Source organism: Eretmochelys imbricata, chromosome 2 (assembly GCF_965152235.1).
Source record: "Eretmochelys imbricata isolate rEreImb1 chromosome 2, rEreImb1.hap1, whole genome shotgun sequence".
Lineage (NCBI taxonomy): Eukaryota > Metazoa > Chordata > Testudines > Cheloniidae > Eretmochelys > Eretmochelys imbricata.
In genome coordinates, this window is record NC_135573.1 from 82,455,269 (window position 1) to 82,476,651 (window position 21,383).

General features: G+C 39.7%; 1 protein-coding gene across 1 annotated transcript in view; it reads right to left on the reverse strand.

The window, feature by feature from the left end:
- GREB1L (GREB1 like retinoic acid receptor coactivator) overlaps positions 1-20,148 on the reverse strand; it is a 129,705-nt gene extending 109,557 nt beyond the window's left edge. The window contains exons 1-3 of the mRNA XM_077810384.1: positions 20,080-20,148; positions 4,417-4,576; positions 3,959-4,156 (exon numbers count right to left, since the gene is read on the reverse strand). Of these exons, the coding sequence (XP_077666510.1) occupies positions 3,959-4,156; positions 4,417-4,573 (355 nt within the window). The 5' untranslated portion in view covers positions 4,574-4,576; positions 20,080-20,148. The remainder of the gene's footprint in view (positions 1-3,958; positions 4,157-4,416; positions 4,577-20,079) is intronic.
- Between the last annotated feature and the right edge of the window lie 1,235 nt (positions 20,149-21,383).

Below are 21,383 nucleotides of genomic sequence, written 5' to 3' on the forward strand. Positions count from 1 at the left end.
AGCCTCACTCCTTTGATGTTTAGACACTTTCTTCTAATTTCCAGCCTAAATTTATCCATGGCCAATTTATACCCAGTAGTTCTTGTGCCAACATTGCCATTTAGCTTAATTAGCTCTTCTCCCACCCTGTCTTTTACCCCCTTGATGTATTTATGGGGTATGTCTACACAGCATCTGGGAGCGAGCCTCCCACCTCTGGTCCACACACCTGTGCTGCTAGCACTTGCGCTAATGTTTTTAAAATAGCTGTATGGATGATGCTTTTACATTACGGTTCAGGCTGGAGTTTGGGCTCTGAAGCCCACCCCATACCCTGGAGCCCAAGCTCGAGCTTCCACCTGAGCCAAATATCCACACTGCTATTTCTAGTGCACTAACATGAACTCTGCCACCACAAGACTGTCAACCCAGGCTGTGAGACACACTCCCAAGAGCTGTTTAGAAATACCATAGACAGCAAAAATATTCCCCTCTCAGCCTTCATTTCGCCGGGTTAACAAGCCAAGCTCTTTTAGTCTCCTTTCAAAAAAATAGACTCTCCATTCCCCAATCATCCTAGTAGCCGTTCTATGCACCTGTTCCCGTTTGAATTCAGCTTTCTTGAACATGGGTGCCCAGAACTGTACGCAGCATTCCAGACAAGATTTTACTAGTGCTTTGTACACCGGCATTAGTACTTCCCTATCTCTACTGGAAATACATCCTAGGATCAACATTTGCCTTTTTCATGATCACATCACACTGGAGGCACAGTCATTCTGTGATCGACTAATAAATCCAGCTCTCTCTTCCTCTGTCATTTCTAATTGATGAGCTCCCATACAGAGAAGCTTTGCAGCCACCCAATATCATTATACTTGTGGTTTCAGAGTAACAGCCGTGTTAGTCTGTATTTGCAAAAAGAAAAGGAGTACTTGTGGCACCTTAGAGACTAAACAATTTATTTGAGCATAAGCTTTCGTGAGCTACAGCTCACTTCGGAAGAGCTGTTTGGAAAGGTCTTTCCCCCTAGAATACTTCCCAAAACCTTGCACCCCACTTCCTGGACAAGGTTTGGTAAAAAGCCTCACCAATTTGCCTAGGTGACTACAGACCCAGACCCTTGGATCTTAAGAACAATGAACAATCCTCCCAACACTTGTGCCCCCCCTTTCCTGGGAAATGTTGGATAAAAAGCCTCACCAATTTGCATAGGTGACCACAGACCCAAACCCTTGGATCTGAGAACAATGAAAAAGCATTCAGTTTTCTTACAAGAAGACTTTTAATAGAAATAGAAGTAAATAGAAGTAAAGAAATCACCTCTGTAAAATCAGGATGGTAGATAACTTACAGGGTAATTAGATTCAAAACACAGAGAACCCCTCTAGGCAAAACCTTAAGTTACAAAAAAGATACACAGACAGAAATAGTTATTCTATTCAGCACAATTCTTTTCTCAGCCATTTAAAGAAATCATAATCTAACACATACCTAGCTAGATTACTTGTTAAAAGTTCTACGACTCCATTCCTGGTCTATCCCCGGCAGAAACAGCATACAGACTGCTCTGTCAGACCGAAGAGAAAGAATTCCAGAGTCAAGAGCCCTCCACTGAAACCACACCTCCCTCGACCTCTTCCAGAAACAGACATCTAGGAACTTGCCATCTTCAACACCTCAGCTTATTTCAATTGTCAATTCTGAGTCCGAATATAAGGTAACCAGGACCCAAAATCTAAGTGAGCTTTGTAAGTCAAAGCCAACAAACAGAATTGCATGCACAAATGAATTCAAAGGCAGTACAAACTAAAGAACATGGATGTAAAATGCTCCATGTGTGAAACCCTACTAAGTACAATATGCAGGGATACTGCAGATGTTTATATCACACTCAGCACCCTGGCATCTGAGCACCTACCTGCACTAAAAGTACCCCCAAGTCTTCAAGTGTAGCTCCAAAGAGTAATCCAGACTGGAGGTGAGAAAGGCATGGATGATTGTGGCACAGTTTGTATATGAAAAGAAAGCCAAAGATGGAAAGGAACACTCTTGACAACTGTTGCTGTCTGGACAGCTAGAAGCAGCCAGGGATCCAGTAGGTTCCCAAGGTTGTGCAACTTAGCAACCGAAGGCAGACACACTCCACACCTGAAGGGACCAAAATCACTTCCATCATCGGCTCAGGTTGTTTCTCACAATCTACAACTGTCACTTTATGGCTTTAACTGGATGTACTTCTACCAGCTAGCTGTCATTTAAGCCCTGACCTTGGTCAGTCACTAGAAATGCAAGCAACCACTCCCATGAAATAGAGGCACAGAACTAATTTCCATCAACATTCTGAGGACACTTCACCCCAAAGAGCCTCACATGCATACCCTGAACAGGAAGAAAAATAAAACCCCGGAGTACTCCAATGAGAGAACCTAGGAGCAGGGAAGCAATTGCTCAAAGGCTATCAGAGTCCACTTGGAGAAAAAACAACAAAGCCACTGTATCCATCCCTGCCAAGTTACACAGACATGTCAGTGCTGTATCAGGATAAATGACATCCTATGCTGTGACAAATCTAAGTGACTCAACACAAGCACTTGATCTTGGTCTGTTGCTACAAGACCATCAACCAGTGAGACCAACTTAGTTTCTGTGTCATTCCCAGGTCTAAAATCTGAAAGTAGTCCAAAAAAAAACAAAAACACCCCTCTGAACACACCAGCCAATGTGAATACTATATCACAACAAACCTCTCTCAATAACTTTCCCCAATTTCTGATAACAGCCCAGTGTTTTTGGAGTCAAGGCTTTTGGGGTTCCTTTGTTTTGGAGGACGGACATGCCCATCTAAGACAGATGGATCCAGAAGGGACCAATATATAAGATTATATTTTTAAAAAAAAGTGAACATTTGCCACCAATTACCACAGAAATTTTCTGTTCTAATTTGGGGAGAAAACTGGTAATTACAGATACCAATCTGTATAGTAGCTGTTGGCAAACAATGACTATTTAATAACAACTATTGCAAAAAGGCCAACAAACCAGCAGAAATTTAACATTAACATAAATAAGTTTATATAATAGTTATGATTAAGTTATTTTCTTCAAGGAATTTTTAGGTCTGTAGGATATCAAACCAATAAGAATGTAAACCTGTTATTTAATATTTACTCCTAACAGCTTTCTCCCTAACCATTCTATCCACACAATATCCAACATCATTGCCTTCCTGCTCATATTTTCAATAACTAGCATGGTCAACAAGTCTGTTTATCCTTTTAAAAAGCTTAGGTGTGACTCTGAACCTGTTACACTGGTAAGCAGCTACTCATGCAAGCACCCCTTTATGGCTATGGTAATACTCACCTGAGTAAATATTCACTAATGTAAGGAAGATGTTCGCTGTTTGGCTCTTAGTAATTAATTAGGGCCATAATGAGCCTTAGCCACTTCTAACAAATAATACAGACTTTTTTATAGACTGTATCAAACCCCCTTATTTGAATATTTCCCCCGTAACTGTTAGCTACATTTTTAAACAGCTATTTTAAAATCTTTTGGAATTCTACAAAGTCATATAAAAGGTTGGGGCTGACTGTCTATGTTAGTTACTCATGCAAGTCAACTAGTATAATTTTTATAGACTTTAAAAATGTTTAAAAATAGTTTGAATGCTTTAAAAAGCCTCTAGTTAAATTTATGTTTGAAAATATTACATTACATTCTATTCTGGGCCATATTTGAAAATGTAGTCTCAGTCCAAAGCCAAAATTTGATCACAGTTCCAAATTTCTGAGCAGAACTATTCATGCGACTAAGGGTACACTCCTGATCCCTTTGTAAAAATCACTTCCTTGGTCACCAGGCAATATCACAATTCAGCATATTCATTTGATCAGTTTTCATTATTACTAGTTTCTAACCTTAAACACTACAGATTACAGTGAGAACTGATTTAAGCACAGGAATGAGAACTAACCATCGGTAGTGCAAGACCCTTCTGGGGCAGGTTTTTGTGAATATGGGATTGGTGGACTACTTGAATCTGACATGTCTTCATCCTCCTCCTCGTCTTCCATTTCATTAACAGTTTGGTTATTAGAAAAATCCAGACTACCGTTCTGTGTGTAACGATGTACCAACTCTTTGTCCAATTCTTCCACCTTTGGTTTTACATCTGAAAAGAATACAAAAACAGAATCATCTCTACATCCACAGCAGTTCAAACCAATACTACGCTTGGAAACAAAATACCACAACCCTCTTTCTTTTAAGAGGCACAAAAGATGGATTTTATGTCATATGGATAAGCATATGGATTTTATGTCAAAGAATGAATTGAACTGTAATATTTTATAACCACAGTCCCCCAATGCTTGAGGGCCCCTTTTTGAAAAAAAAATGACAAACTGAAGTGTGCCATACTTGCATAGTTACCTTCTGGCAAGAAAGGAGGTTGGTCCGGGTCCAGGTAGAGTTGAGAGAAGATTGGCCGTGGGACAACACTACTGCATCTCAGAGAGGCTTCTATAGAGTTGTGAAGAGCTTCTTCAAAACGGGCGGATTTCAGTTGCCCTGCATATGAATTCCCCATGATCTACCAAATTTAAAAAAAGGGGGGTTGGCTGTTAAGGGGATAGGGAAATATATACACAGATACCATGTGTTCAAAACGATCATTTATGAATCAATGAATAGCCCATATAGTACCCATGAAAGATCAACATTAGCAGTAGCATTTAGTAGTTAATGCAAAATGCAGTGAAAAAAAAAACTTGAAATAGTACAGTTTGTTACTGTTTGGGTTTGGAAGCCTCCATTCTTTCCTTGTTTCTGCAGTTAGCCCATCTCAAATACATTGGTTATACACTAATTCCCCTTAAATTTTACCTCAACTTCAAGAGTCTACCTGATGCAGAATTTAATGGAGGGCAGATAAAATCATCTAAAATGATGTGAATTGACTTTTAGTACACAAGGTATATAATCCTGCTTTTATTCTCTTTACCTGTATCTTCTGGGATTTGAGAGGGTTGGTTCAGATAGAGAATACAGGAATATGCAGAATTTACAAATTAGCTTATTTCAGTAACTGTCCAGTTATGTGGCTGCATGATTATATTTATGGAAAAGTTATGTTTGCAGAACAATTGTACGCACAGGCATCTTATTGAGTCTGTTGCCACTGCCGATATCAAGTTAAAGTATCTGAAAGGCCAGTATTTTCATTCTAAAGATTCTTGACCTTTTTTCATAAAGGATGCAAGGTTAATACACTGCAAGTGGCGGAGTTGATAGTATTTCTGTACTTATCACCATTGTTATCAATATAATTACGACTAGACAATCTGAACCTTACAACTAATGATATAACGAGTTTTCATCAAACAATGAATACAAACGTCAGCACAGTATACAGGCAAAGCTGTGAAATGTTTTTATTTTAAGCTATACATTATATTTTTCACTAGTACACATTTAACCAATCAAATTTCTCAAGAGTTAATTTTCCCGCTCATTTATTTGATAGTGAATGTATTAAAATATATGAAGTTAGTCAAGGACAAACCGCACTTTAAACCATAACTTGTTCTGCACTCTTAGGTGCTAGTTTGCAGCTGTGATCCACTGCACTGCTGTCTCTAATGGTGCTGAATACTCTTTCAGATTTAAACATTACGTAGTGGAGCAGCCAAGTAAGATTTTACAGCGAAGTGAGGAAAAACATACCAAATCATAATTCTATCATTTGATTGCGTCTTCACAGCACACAGTATGTATTCCAGAGACACAATGACAACTCAGCATCCACTAAGAATAGGCAATCCTGGTGACTGAATTACTGTAAAATTTTATTCCAACTAAGTTAACTTTTAGCTATTTATTTAATCAGACAAAAAAGGAACAAGTGCAAAACAAGCTACCACTTGACCTTATTCCTTTTCCACCTTCCTGACGTCACCTCGTTCTATGACTAGGGAAGCAGTGTGGCCTATTGGATACAGCACTGGACTGGGACTGAGGAGACCTGGGTTCTATTTCTAGCTTGGCCACTGGCCTGCTAGGTAACCACTTAACCTCTCTGGCCTAAGTTTCTTCATCTTTAAAATGAGTATAATGATGGGACCTCCTTTGTAAAGCACTATTTAAAGTATTAACTATGTCAGGAAGCACATTTAGACAGGGAAGATGGTCCTGCGCTAAGGTGCTAGCCTAGAACTTGGGAGACCTGGGTTCAAGTCTCTGCTCTAGCACAGACTTCCTGTGTGACCTTGGGCTAGTCACTCAGTCCCTCTGTGCCTCAGCTCCCCATCTGCAAAATATGGATAACAGCAATTCCCTACCTCACAGGAATGTTGTGAGGGTCAATACATTAAAAATATTGTGAGGTGTTTTGAGACTGTCATATGGGGTCCACATAAGTACCAAGACGGACTGCTGTCTTCATTCTAGTTGTAAAGTGCCATGCATACATACAGTGATGGTAAAACATTGTTAGGGAGGTCAGGTGGGGAAGGAGGTACTGGAAAGTTGACTTCCTTACTGGAGCAGAACTAAGGTTGTTATGACCTATCTGTGGCATATATTTGTACGTGTGGTGGGTGAAATCTTGACTCCAATGGAGTCAATAGCAAAACTCCATTGACTTCAACGGGGGCAGGATTTCACCTAGTTTGTACAGTTAAGTTGATTAATATTTCATTTCTTTGCTTCCAAAATGTGTGGCATCGTCTTTGACTCATACAATATTTATGTATCTATATAATTTCAACAAAAATAACTATTAGAATGCCATATTAAAAAAACTGAACTTCTGAAAGTCTCAAAATTCAGAAGTAAGTTTCCAAAAAACAGCTTTAAAGCTTAATCCTGCCCATGCTCCCAACCACACTTATACTATGCTAAATATGGATCTATGATAAGCATCATGACTATTTTCAAATTCTAGAAATTATTAATAATCAAGTAATGCACTTTATACATAGGACAACTCTCCTCTACCTGTAACAGTCATAGTCTGTTTAAGCTATTGTGGAAAATGAGGTACAGTAGGGTCTGCATAAATAGCTTTGTTGGTGGATGGTGATGATGTCATAGAACTATACCAGGAGACTGATTAATATAAGTATAGCAGCATTTCTAGTTTGCTGAGAGAAAGTAGGTAAGACAGATTGGGCACTGTGGTTTATAGCGGAATGGTGGATAAAGGATGGTGTTCGTGAACTGCAAGATGTAAAAACGTTGGTCTGGTCATTGCAAGACAGTGAGTTAGGAGAGAGACTTGTTTTCAATTTTTTCTGGCAGGTGGACAGTATATAGGGCTTCCCAGCCCAAATGGGGTGCCCACTGACAATTCTTGGCCTAACAGCACTAATAAAGGAGGAGCCTGGCTGAACTGAGCAGGGTAGTTTCTGCTGTGATAGAAGGGGAAAGCTAGCTCCCAAGGAGTTAATCCCTTAGAGCAGGAAAGATATAACAAGGCAGCTGACTTCTTAAAGCCTGAGGCAATTAGGACAGCTGGGCCTTGTTTGGAGTTCAAGGGAACTTTAAAAGGGCAGGGCTCCTCAGAAAAGAAGAAGTAGGAAAGCCTCTGCAAGGAATGGGAGTCTGGGTAGGTCCTAACGTTCAGCACCCTGCACAACAAGCCATTGTCTAAATTAGTTTGCCTAATTTAGATTATTTGTTTGAGCTCCCTCCAAAAAACTATGGCATCTTAAGTGATTCAGAAGATTAGTAACCTTTGTGTTTCTTCTACTGAACATACTAATAGAGGCATGGTTCTATTGGGAATTTTATTTTCTTCCCCTTAAATAATGTGTGGGTAATTCATGGGGCTGACAGCGGGTCATTCACAAGGACTGAACCACAACACTGCCAGAGACAACAGTAATAATAATGGTAATAATAATAATATTCAATACTTAAAATAGTTTACCTCTTCTAAAGCACAGTACAAACACAAGCAGGGCTGTTGTCACATGCCCAAATTCTGCAGGGGAGCAGAGAATGAGTAGCGACTGTCAGCATTTTTTTAAGGGTTGCTCTTCTCTATCAGCAGGAGGTGATGGCAGCTCCCCCATATCTCTCCCTCCCTTATGCTCAAGCACCCAACACATGTTGGCAAGCCTGAGGGAGAAATACAGATTTATGAAACATCAGGTGAGGATGGCCTTAGCTCACCTCTTTTGGCAGGAGAAGAAGAGAGGAGAAAATGATGCTGAAGGGTTATAGGAGTACTAGCTTGCTAGGTGTGGAGAAGGAAAACCAGAGCACAGTACAGAACTAGCAAATATTTGGAATCTGCCTGGAGTGAATTTGAGGTGCTTGCTTCAGAGTGAAAAAAAGCAAGAGGACTAAGAGGGAAAAGATCAGACTGTAACAGGGGAATTAAAAAATAATTAAGATTTGCCATATGGGTTCCAGATACACTACAGCCAGGGTGGTGCAGTAAAGAGACTGGGGAAAAGGATAAAATAACAGGATTTGACAGAGTGAAGAGGGAAAGCAACAAGAAAGGTCTGGTTTTAAGGACACATACCTGATGTGCCTGATTTAAAATGCTGCTGCAGAGACATAACCCCACCCCGAAGCCTACCAAGGGGTTGTTGATAGTTTCACTTGGACCTGTACAGTCCTGGCTACAGCCCTGGACAAGAAGCAAGATACTGGAATACTGGTTCTTACAGGAGAAATGAAATGGAGAAGAATGGTGGGTAGGTGGCCCAAAATGAGGATGATTTACACATTAGCACGGCAAGAATGCACAGTATGAGTAAGGGTTAGGGAAAAGTGTCTCTACCATTGTAAATATAAAACTTAGACACCTTTACACCGTGTCTCTGAGATACAGGAAACTGCTGCAGAATTCACCTTTTGCCAGAGAACTGAGATCTAGAATCTCAGCTGTCATTTTAAAAAATATTATGCAATTGGTACTCCTCACAAAATCATGAATTTTACACTACTATTTATACAGCCAGTCAGTTCAGTCAAGCTCCTATTAGGGCCACTAGACCAGCATTTCCCGCATGCAGCCACCATGGCCACATACAGTCACCAGCAGATTTTTCTGGGCCTTAACAACCTCCTGGGTGGAGATGGGGTGGTGGTGGGGGGGGCATGGCAAAGCAGTGGCCCCTCCCTGCAGCCCCTAGCTGTTGCTCCTGGATGCACTGCCTTGGAGTTTGCTTGGATCGGCCCCCTGCACTGCGCAGCCTCCTGGGGCCTTCAGGCAGCAACTCTGCAGACATGTGGGGCTGCTGTATGCAGTGGGGGAGGAACCTTGGACTCTACACCTGACCCACCTTCCTCCCCTTCCCCCGGGGTTCCGGTGGTGGGGCTCCGGCAGGGCTGGCCTTACAGGTGAGCGACCACACAGCACACTGTAGTCAAAGGGCAAGGAGCAGGGTGAGCCTGGGGTGCAAGGGCGCAGAAGAGAGCTCTGGGTTACGGGCGGACATAGCGGGCAATGGGGGTGGGGAGATGTTTCTATTGTGTTTAGGTCCAGTAAAGAATAGAGATAACTGTACATTATTTTTATTATTGAGTCTGCATAAAAAACAAATAAATTGCAATGATTTGGACATGTATATATGCATATTTGTTTTTCCTAAAGTTAAATTAAGTATTTTAAGAAAAACTGTCAGAGTGGCCACCAGCAAGAGTTGGTGGCCACACTCTGAGGCCACCAAAAATTTTATTGAGAGCCCCTCCTCTAGACCAAGGATCATCATTGTGGGAGGACAACTCCTTATGGGCCTGGAAGCTAACACACTATTTAGCCCATGGAAAAAATGCCAGTGAAGCCAAAGATTTTGTAGAAATGTTTTTTTTTTTGTGCTTTAGTTGCCTCAAATCTTATCCCCACTGCCTGTAGTAAGACTCCATCATAAAAGTGCTGAATTTCCTTGCATCCTCTAAAGTCTGCGTTTATCTTCACCTCCCAAACTCTGTCATTCTTGAGAGTACTTCTTTGCAAATAAAATGTTTTTTGCTTCTGCCCCATCATCACTATCTGCCAGGCAATGATTATGTCCATCACTATCACACATTTTCAGAGGAGGGCTATAGAGTTTCCTTCCAGTTGTCATTTTCAGTTCTATCCCACTGAATAAAAGGATGAATTGAGGTAGTAGCTGGAATGAAAGGGAGACCAGGGAAAGGGAAAATCATCTGTCCTTTCAGTCACCCTGTGCAATATCTTATTATAGCTTTATATCAGTGGATTTTGACCTGGAAAGGGCAAAAAAATATTGCATATGAAAAACAGCTTAGGAAAACATAATTTGGTAAAAAGAGACTGATAGACAAGCCAAGGGCCAGAGATGAGAGAAGACGAAAGAGTGCTATTGCTCATTATGGGACGTTATGGAAGTTAAGGTGGGAGACTGAAATTTGAGAACAAAATGAGTAACTGGTCAAACAAGAGCTCACAGATGGTTTTCTTTAAAGTGGTTTGGTGAATTGAAGAGAATTTCTGAAGAAAAATAAAAGGTCCTCATATACCTCTACGATTTCCAGGAAGAGCAAATTCGCCTCCTGTAACCTGAAAGTTAATATATCCCTGTAAGATAAAATTTCAGCAGAAATCCATTCTTTAAGAGGAGTAGTGCATACAAGTCAAGTTCATCCATGGTTTGCTGAAATTCCTCTCTCCCTCAGACACATTTTACACCGAGAATGAGAATATATGGCTATGGCTTTGGAGCTCCAGGTCCTACAGCATCATGACTATGTTGTGCTGTCTGTTGAACAGGGGAGGTCTTGGGACCCTGCCAGCACTGGAGAGTGCAAAAGCACAACAGAATGGAGCCAATCTCTCACATGTAATAGTGATATTCAATAGCTGAAAACTTCACTGTATAGCGTTTACAGGCAGCAGGAAGATTTCCTTAATTCCTGCACCAACAGACCAGGAGAGCTGGATGGGGTCTTTGAGCTCACACCACAGATCTAGATACTGAGGTCCTGTAACAGAACAGAGAAGCAGACATGTTTGAGATTCCCATCACCTGCTCCCTAACAAGGAAACTTTTTAATGCCAGGAGTCATTGACAGTGCAACATTGATTTACTCATGGGGACAATCCATGATCTGCAGCAGTCTTCATCATTCCAGCTTCCTTGTCTTTCATTAAGGGGGAAAATTAGAGCTAACAACATTTAACATTTAAAAAGGATTCATTTTCTAGGGCTGTATCTCAAACTGTCCAGTGAAGAACACATCAAAATATGTAGTGGCTTGCTCACCATGACTGCAGACCAGCTTCCTTTCAACTCTTAGAAGAGCCTTGTCGTTTAAAGCAAGGATCTCAATTGCATGGTCTGTGCAGTCCCACTGCTTTCAACTGGCTCGCACAGTTGTAAGACATTGGAATTTAGTAGCTAACATCATTGCTGATGCATACAGAGGAACAGAACCTCGTTCTCTCATAGTGCTACAGTATTGGCTCTGCAGTGCCAGCAGGAGTAAAAAGCAGTTAAGAGATTATTTTAGTCAGAAAAGCAGGCAGGCATACCTCTGAACACACATACAATAAGATTTGTTGAATAGGAAAGTGTGTTATTACTAAGTAACTTTTCAGGGTAAAACCATGCATTAAGTGAAGGCCCTGCTAAGGAATAAATCAGGTCATCGGTATAAACTAGATATACACACCAGTTGGCCTCTGGGTGGGTCATGACCTCAAAGACTATGAAGAGGAATTGAGGTGGGGTTTTTGATGAAGTTAGGGGTGGTTGTTTTTTAAGCAATTTTACAATTGCCCTGATAACAAATGCAAAGTCTGATGCAAACACCCTACTCTAGCTTGGATATATCAAAGTCCTTACCTGGTTTTTAGCCTAATAATGTAACAGAGTTCTCTAAAATGCATAATCTGAGGATCTGATCTAGTCTAACCCTGAGGAAAAATTTTCTTTCAAAAGAAAAAAAGTTTCGTTGGCAAAAGCACTGAGCTACTCCTGGGTCTATTTACGGCTTTTATACCTCAAAGGGAAGCTCATAGGGAAAGGAAGACCAAAAACTGTTTATACTGTAACATATTATTTGGAATTTTCTGTTTAGCTTATATCTAGTAATTTGTATGGTTTCACCCATACAGTACCATCCCTTTTACTTGATGTTCTGGATGGGGTTTTATTTGTAAAACATTTTCTTTTCCTACAGTAGGGTACCATTAGGTTCTCTCTCTTTATTTTTACCATACAAACACATAAAGCAGAGGTGACAACAGTTAGCAAATAGTTTGACCTTGTCAGAGCTAAAAGTGGAGGTTTTTAAGTCTAAAGGAGGTAACCAGCCTTGTCCCTAGCAATTGGAAAAAAGGCTTGCTTACTAAGGAAACAGGTCAGGAGGACCACTCAAATTTGGGAGTATTCTCATTACCAGAATTTTTTCTTACCTCACTAACATTTGAAGAGTCTTTTTCAGTGTGGTTTTGGTCAAAAGTCAGTAGATTCTCACCTAATCATAATACATGGGGTCATATAGAGTCCAATATAGCAGAGAATAATCTACACCCGTGTCCCATGATAAGCAACAAAGGCAAAGAATTCAATAGCAAAGTCTTGTTCAGCAAAATCGTTCACAGTAGTGGACAACACAGTGAGATCCAGCTTGTTTTCATTTTGTATTTTGAAAATGTGTCACTATGCTCCGTAGTAATTTTATGTAGTTTAGGTAGTCCCATATAGAGCTTTGTGTACAAAATCAGATGTAGTTCATAATCTTATCTACACTGCTTGAGTCTTCAAAACTGAGCTGGGAATCTTCTAGTGTGACGTCTGTACTTTCCACTTCCTGGCCAGGAAATATTACAAGATGAGAATTTTTGCTGATATTTCAGGACTTCAGGTTATGATCTCAGTCAAACCAGGGGTCACATCCTTGGGCCCATTCCAACCCCTTTGTGTTGCTCTTGTGGCAGAAAGGGACAGGAAAGCTGGTGTAACCAACCAGCTGGTTATTCTGAGGGATCGGACATCCCTGGATGGCACAGAGATGATTTTGGAATGAAGCACATTGCAAGATTCATGGAATGCAGTTTTCCTTAGTAAATAGGCACAACAACAATAGAAGGAAGGAAAAGAAAAACATTAACTCCACCAGTTTATTTATGTGTACACTCAACATAAGCTATCATAGAGCAAAAACACTAGGCATGGTTTGTGTGAAGGATGGTACTTGTGTCTGCACAGAAGTGATGTGGTGCTAAAAGAACTTAAGACACACATACATACAGAGTACTTTCCGATTTAAAGTTAAATTAAATTTATAACATTGGACCAAATTCTGTTGTCCTTAAAAGAGCAAAACAGTCATTGAAGTGATTCCTGAGTTTTGCTCAATTTTAATGCAAACATTTTGACTAAGAAATGAATGAATGAATAACTTTAAATATTGTAACATGAAAGTACATGTTATGTGCATACTATATTTTATACAGAATCATAGAAATGACTTCAAGAGGTCATCTAGCCTTTCCCCCCTGTGTTGAGGCAGGACCAGCATACCTAGACCATCCCTGACAGGCATTTGTCTAACCTGTTCTTAAAAACTTCCAAATGACAGGGATTTCACAATCTCCTTAGTTAGTCTGTTCCAGTGTTTAATTCTCCTTATATGCAGAAAGTTTCCCCAGCCCCAATAGCTAACCTAAAGCTCCCTAGTTGCAAACTAAGACAATTACACTCTGGTCTAAGGGCTGCTCAAACGGTACGTCTACACTCCTTGCAAAGATTTGGTAGAATACATACACGTCACATACCCCTAGTAGTGTAGACGATGAAGCACTGCTCAGGTAAGTAAAGACATGCCAGAATCTTACAGTATTTCCCTCACACGGCTCTCTACGTGACCAAGCAGTGCCTCCCTGTCTATACCGTAGTATAGCATTGTGTTGTTTCCCCACTGGCGGAGTCCTTTTCCTCTGAAGCAAAAGGCTCCGGTAGCAAGGAAAGGCTCTGATGGAGAGGAGACAGTAGGGAAAGGCTCCTGCAGCTGCGTGTTGGTGGAGCCTTTCCCTGCTGCTGTGAGGAACAGTTCTGACAGGAGGGAGCTGCCAGAGCCTTTCCCTACCGACTCCTCTGCCAGAGCCTTTCACTGCCCACATGTAGCTACACACCACATGTAGATGCAGCTCACTTTTCACTGCGGCTTGTAGCTTACACATACCCTCAGGGGTTCTCACAACATAATTATGGTGGCCTCAGAATGTGGCCACGAACTCTTGCTGGTGGCTGCTCTCAGACTTTTTCCTAAAATATTTAATTAACCTTAGAAAAAACAAATAAATATGCACATATACAGGTCCAATCAGTGTAATTTATTTATGTGGGGTTTTTTTGCAGACCTAATAATAAAAATAATGTACAGTTGTATGTATTCTTTACTGGATCTAAACAGAATACAAACACAAATAAGGTGCTTTGCTTGTTCCTGTCTTTTGTTCTTGGTTGGTTGGTTGTTTTTTGCTTTTTCGGTTGCTCTTTTTATGAGTTGCTAGCTAGTAAGTCTGCTTCTGTGAAGAGTGATATTTGTATGTTTGCTAATATCACTTTTCACAGCAGCAGACCTGATAGCTAGAAGATAGTGTAAAGTGATATTAACAAACATAAAAATACCACTTTTCACAACAGACTTACTCAGGCCTGGTAAGCCAGAGGACAAATTAAGCCTTGAATGGGGAGGTGGGTAGGGAGGCAGCAAGAGGTCAGGGGAGGCAGCCGGATCCAGGGACGATGGGGTGGTGAGCCTGGGGCTAGGGCCAGAGGCCGCAGCCGTAGGATGGAGGCTGCTGCTGTGTGGCCGGAGGACAGAGCCTGCCACCCCAGAGCTGAAGCCAGAATCCTGAGCCCCACCATCCCTGGGAAGGTGGGGAACTCACACTGGCTGCATGCTCCTCTGGTGTTTGTGGCTTCGCTGCTTGCCCCCCAAAATCACTGCCCAAGAGGCTGTGGCCATAAGAAAAGCCCCTGGTGGCCACATTTGAGAAATGCTGCGTATATGCTACAGCCAATGGCATACAGTGTAGACTGGTGTCCCCAAAGCGGTGCCCGCTGGCGCCATGGCACCCACCGGGACATTTTTGTGTGCCCGCAGGACACCCCGCTGCTGAAATGCCGCCGAGAAGCGTTGCAGTTTCTCAGCGGCATTTTGGTGGTGGGGTGTGGGGTGCCCACCACAGTCTTCTGGGAATAGCAATATGCTATTTCCACAAGAAAGTTTGGGGACCACTGGTGTAGACATACCTTATGTTAGAGACTTTGGCTGGTCTGTAATAGACAGAAAGGACTGAAAATGCAGCCCAGGATCAGTCTTTCAACTACACTCATTCTTTTCTAAGCACACGCGCTTTATCGTACTATGCTGGCAGCAGGTAGGGTGTGGGGCACATGAGCTCCTACATCAGGCTTTATGCCACTTCAGCATTTTCCTTACACTGGTGTTTATTTATTCTTCCAAGAAGAATTAGACAAATTTTGTGGCCAAAATGAGCCAGAAGTGAGGTGTGGCACAAACTGGCCATATTGCATGTAACGATCTGATACATTGTATCTTACACCTCCTTTTCATCTACTAATTGTGTAATTCTACCGAAAACACGATCAAGGTTTGTTCTCTCATGTTCCCCCTCTAAAAATAAATTTGAAAACAAACAAACAAAAAATCCACAAAGTAATTCTTAAAAAAAAAAAAAAAAAATTCAAACAACTCAGAGAAATCAAATTGCCACGTCTAACAGGCTTGGATAAAGTAAGCAAATTTATTAGCAATTCCTTACAGCCTTGTGTAAAAACAATGCAATGCTAATAAATACTTTTGTCCTTGTTTTTAATCAGGCTTCAAAAAAGTATCACTGAAGGAGTTAGAAAACACATCTTTGACTTAGTGTTTGTGCCAGACTACTTATAAATTCAGTTCTGACTGGATCCTCAACTGCTTATAAATAAGAATTGTTCAGAAACAATTCTCTTCAAATGCATAAACGTCATCTTTCTCCAAAATTCTTCATTAAAAAAATGAACAGAACAAAAGTACGTTTTGTCCTTTACTTTTAGTATGTGATACTCCACTACAGTCTTCTGCAGTCAACAGGCATATTAACAAATCACACTTCTTTTAAGCATGTTCAGCCATTGCTCCAAACAACAAAATAAAATTATTGGACATCTGTTTTCATGGCCATTTCTTTGCCAAAAACAGTGCGCTAATAAAGCGAACAAAGAAAATATGGGTATACAGAGATCTTAAAAACCACAAAACTCAAAACTATGTCAAGGTTAATGCTGGATGAGCAATTTTCTGTGAAACAGCCTTACACTGTTGAGTAATAGTGGCCACATGGTTCATTTCATTTCTATTAAATAAATCCTTCTCTCTCATTACTTTCTGGTGGAAATGATCAGAAAATGCAGAATGTTTTGTGGATTTCTTCCTAATGGCTTTTTCTTATTTATTCTTCTATGTAACATGCATTTATCGTGTGTCAAGGTTGAGTCTTTACTTTCTCTTTTCCCAGAAATACCAGAAATTCTTCTGTAGAATAAACAAATCTGTCAAGAATATCTGGAACTACCAGAGGCTGTGAGAGATCAAAGATGCAAATCATTAGTAGGCACCATGCGACGTTCCAAGGTGTCACAGGAGACCAGTTTTTCTGACACAGAAGCAACCCAACAGAACAAAACTAAAACAGTAAATACAGGGAAGCTTCTTAAAAAGTATAGCCATCTGCATTTGTGCTACCTCTCTCAGCTAAGACCACCTCAGCAATCCCAAGACAAACAATTATTTTCAGGATTTATATTTGTTTTCTAAACTATAAAATGTCATGCAATGGTTCATGATAGGAAAAAAAACCAGTTTTTAACTAAAAAATTAAACCAACAAATTTATGTAATATAGGAATGAATACACAATCTCAAATGCTCGTATTGTTCCTGTTATAGTCATCATTCACTATGTTAACTAGTGCATTTGGGTTTTGCAGATGAGAGGAAGAAGAAATTATACAGGACTAAATTATTTACTTTAGACATTTTGCTGTGCAACTTCTACTCATTTTTCCCCAAAATAAAATTTCTTAATGGTATTTACAATCTAGACATAATGTAGCTGCCACACAACCATCACTTAGTCATAATTCCCACATATAGGCTCCATTCACCCTTTTATTCATTAAGATAAAACTCCATTAAATGTCAGCATCCAATAGGAAGAAAATACACCTCACCATACTTTACCTTGCATATTTACACAATAGAATATAAATACTAACTGTAAAACTTTCTTTCTAGCAGGTCAAACTCCATTAAAAAAAAACTAATACCTTATACGGTACTTATGGAGCACTTTTCATCAGTGGATGGCTAAGTACTTTACAGAGGTCTATATGATCTCCATTTTATATATGTTAAGTGTCATTGTTACAAACAATATTAAAGATCGTAGCACAACTTCTGGTTCAGTCTAATCTATGCCTTTTCTAATATGTACGTGAACTTGGATGGATACAAATTCCTATATATGTATTTGTAAGAATCTAGCTTTGTATTTAGAGACAGTGGTAGTCTGTTGCAAGCCTGGAGAAGTCAGGTCCATCCAGTTTCTATGATAAAATCCAGCCCACTCTCTTGGGTAAATAACATTTTTTTATCTTTTACTATAGACTAGTTTATCATTATTTTGTTGTACAGAAATTCAACACTAATTGGTGGAGGCCTGGAAAATCAAAGTGAAGGCTGACATTTCAACTTGCTGTGCCTCCTCCATGCACACTCCTCAGACGTATGCCTCATCCTAAACTCATCAGGAGACAATGGGGTATCAAGAAAATTTAATAGCGTGTGCCAGTTTTGAAGCAAACTTAAGTGTTATTTAAACAGGGATTGTGTTTAATAAGCAATTTGCATTATAGTAGGTTACCCTTTTCCAAGATATTTGTTTAAAGTTGCCTTAACCTTGATATAAATCGTGCCAAGCATCTGTATACATTACTTTTAAAGGTGTAATAATTAAACCTTTTGGACAACCGTGCTTCACAAAAAAGACAAGCATTTCTTTTTTCTATATGAAACTATATATATTTGATTCCTATTCTTTCATAGCTACACAGATTATTTCATTGCCACGCTTTCTGGTGTATTCTTGTAAAGATCAAGACAGTGCAGTTGTTATAACAACAATACCATCACCTCCTGTCTTCTGAACACCTATTTCTTCCTACTGTGACTATGATTGCTTGTATAAGATGGTAGGGTCAAAATCTGAGACCTTGGTTCTGAGCTGCGGCAAAACTCTTTTCTACCACACGCATATACTCTTTCCTCCACCCCCTTCCCTGTAAAGAGGGCAACCTTTACTACATTTTCTTTTCTTATATTTTACAAGGTCTTGACTCTGACATTGGTTTCCTATCTGCTTCAGTGAAAAGTGTTGAGAATTAATTACTTGTGGATAATAAAAAAAGATAATGCCAAATAAATTATAGGCATTCCTTAGTCAAAAACTATTTTTCTCTTTCATTCAAGTACACAGAACAAATTATATAAACAAATAAAAGCTTAGTTTAACAAGTTTAAACATTCCCTGAACAAGTATTAATGGATTAAAATCAGCTACAGTTTAGACTGGATTATATGCTGGTAAATTAAGATTTTCCTCTTACAAGAAACACACAGAGAATCTACAGAAGCTAAGAAGCCTCCCTAAGGAACAGAAATCTTTAATTTATAAATAAAAAATTTTCTTTCAGCTTTTTCAAATATTTTGCTCACTGTGCTAACGTTGATATCAAAGGAGAAAAGCTCAGAAAATAAACAGTTCAGAATTCTTTTCAAACAGAGAAACATTACAATGATATTCATTTGGGAAGCTGAAGTATGCTTAAACGGTCCTTTCAGACCTGTAATGACTGCACTATGATAGCTGACAACATTTGGTAAGGATTATCCTTTCATTTAGACAAAAGCAAGCATTCTGTAGATAAATCAGCACTTTTTGCCATCAGACTCATAAAACCTTTTCACAACATAGATTTTCAAGAGAATCCTTTAAGGTTTTAGGATGCTGCTCCTTTTACTAAGTAACAAAATACACCCCATGGTGTCTCATTGACCCCACTCAGCTGTCCTTTGACCTCTTCAATTGTTGTCGCCTAACTTCAGGGGCCACAGAATTTGCCTCCCGTATCAAAAAGTCTAATATTGCTTCCTCCTAGCACCTGGTGAAACAAAATGCAAGAGGCTTTTTTTCCCCTCTCAGACTACTACTATGTTCCAGATGTTCCCAGCTACAATGTTACAGAGAGCAGGTTTTGGTATCTGTGTGGTAACCATGAAGCAACAATTAGGACCTGGACTGTGGCAATGACCCTCTTGCTCTATTGGGCCTCAGTGCAGCCCCTGCCCCAAGGATATAACAGGTCATAAAACAGGAATAGATCTTTGGCCTCCTGGAAATGCTGGGTCATTTAAATACAACAAGAAACTATAGGAGTCCAATGTACTATTTTGAATAAGTCAAGCCTCTCCCAATCAGAAAATAATACTGTGAAGCTCTCAATTGGAAGTGCACATCTATTTTTATACACTGTAAAATTCAACTAGAGAACTCAAATTCTCCACCCAAATTGTTTTAACTCTTCTGAGATTGCAGAAAAAAACATACAGCATGTGTGTGTGTAGTATATACATATATGCACACAACTTCCTAAGCATTCATTTGGCTAGCAGAGTTTGGAAACTTGCAGAGTTATGAGGTCAAACATCAAGTAAAGGATGGCAGTGAATTCAAACAATTATAACAAAATAATAAAGTTGAGGCTATTTCTGATATGTAGAAAAGAACGTATTTGGCAATACTGATAAGCCTTTTCTAGCGAACCTCTTTTAATTAAGTGAATCGATTAATGTTTTGAGGGTTTTTTTTTTTTTTTGGGGAGATTGGAATAAGTGCATCACAATAGTACCAAAATAGAACAGCTTTTCACAGTTCCTATTTCTCAAAACACAGATTTAAAAAAGTGGACGTTGAAGACAAAGAGATATAAAAACAAACATCACATATTCTGTATAATGCATGAGCTAAGTACAGTACCTTCTTGTATTCTTTTAACCTTTTTGAAATGCATTCATGATTAAGGGTTGTAGCTAAGAGTTTAGGGTAACCCGCTGCCACGTTATCTAGGTCGTTTAAAGTTCTTAAACACCTGCAAAATAATGAGGAGGGAAAAAAACAAAATAATTGATGGCAGTTCAGATCCAACATATTATACAGTTAGCAACAAGACATTAAAACCTGCCTCAACAGGACATTAAAACCAGCCTATCAAAGTTCACATATGGCAAAACTGGTCAGTACAGAGATTTTCTCAGATAGATCCTGTTCCTAATTATATGTTTACAGACCCTACAGCACTTTCTTCACTTTACGCACGAGCTGACAAAAAGAAGAAAAATGTTTTGGTTTTTTTAAATAGCCATATAATCTATATGGCACTTTCTGCAGTATGTCTGTGGCTCCTTCTATGCCATTAAACAACGAAGGACAATCCTCCTACAAAATCCGTTCCTTCTGTAGGGTAAGGATCTGATCCATCACCACTGAGGTCAAATGGAACTTTGCTACTCACTGCAATGGTAACAGAATTAGGACCTAGTACTGCAAAAAATAATCACTTAAAGGAAAAATTCTCCAAGCAGAGAACAATCAGTACTTGGTGATAACCTAAGGAGATTACTTTTCAGACATATTGCTTTTAATAATATATCTTTATGTCTGTTTAGGGTATACAGTAATGACCAAAAATTATTTCCAGACAAAAATTAAGTCAAAGGATGGATTGCTGATTTCTCCCCTCCCCCACACGCAAACTGCTTCTGTAAAGATAATTTAAGCAAAAATTCTATTTAATACAAGATAAATATACTTAAAATGCCCAAAGGGATGGCAACAGGGCTGTGGCAAACAGCAAGTAAAAATGTCAAGTTCTAAAACATGTATTTGGGGGAGGGATAGCTCAGTGGTTTGAGCATTGGCCTGCTAAACCCAGGGTTGTGAGTTCAATCCTTGAGGGGGCCATTTAGGGATCTGGGGCAAAAATTGGGTATTGGTCCTGCTTTGAGCAGGGGGTTGGACTAGATGACCTCCTGAGGTCCCTTCCAACCCTGATATTCTATGATACTTTGCATTTATTCTATTACTATACATAAGATTTGTTATCAGAAGAGAAAACCTTAAATAGACTTCTTGTTGAGTGGGTTATATCTCCACACAAGTGCCTCCTAGTCACTCCAGTCAATTCATTTTCTTTACAATAATGGGCCACACTGCAGGCAGATTTTAAAGGAGAACTTTCCTAACTGGTTGCAAGTGGGATATTCTGCTTAAAGCTGATGGCA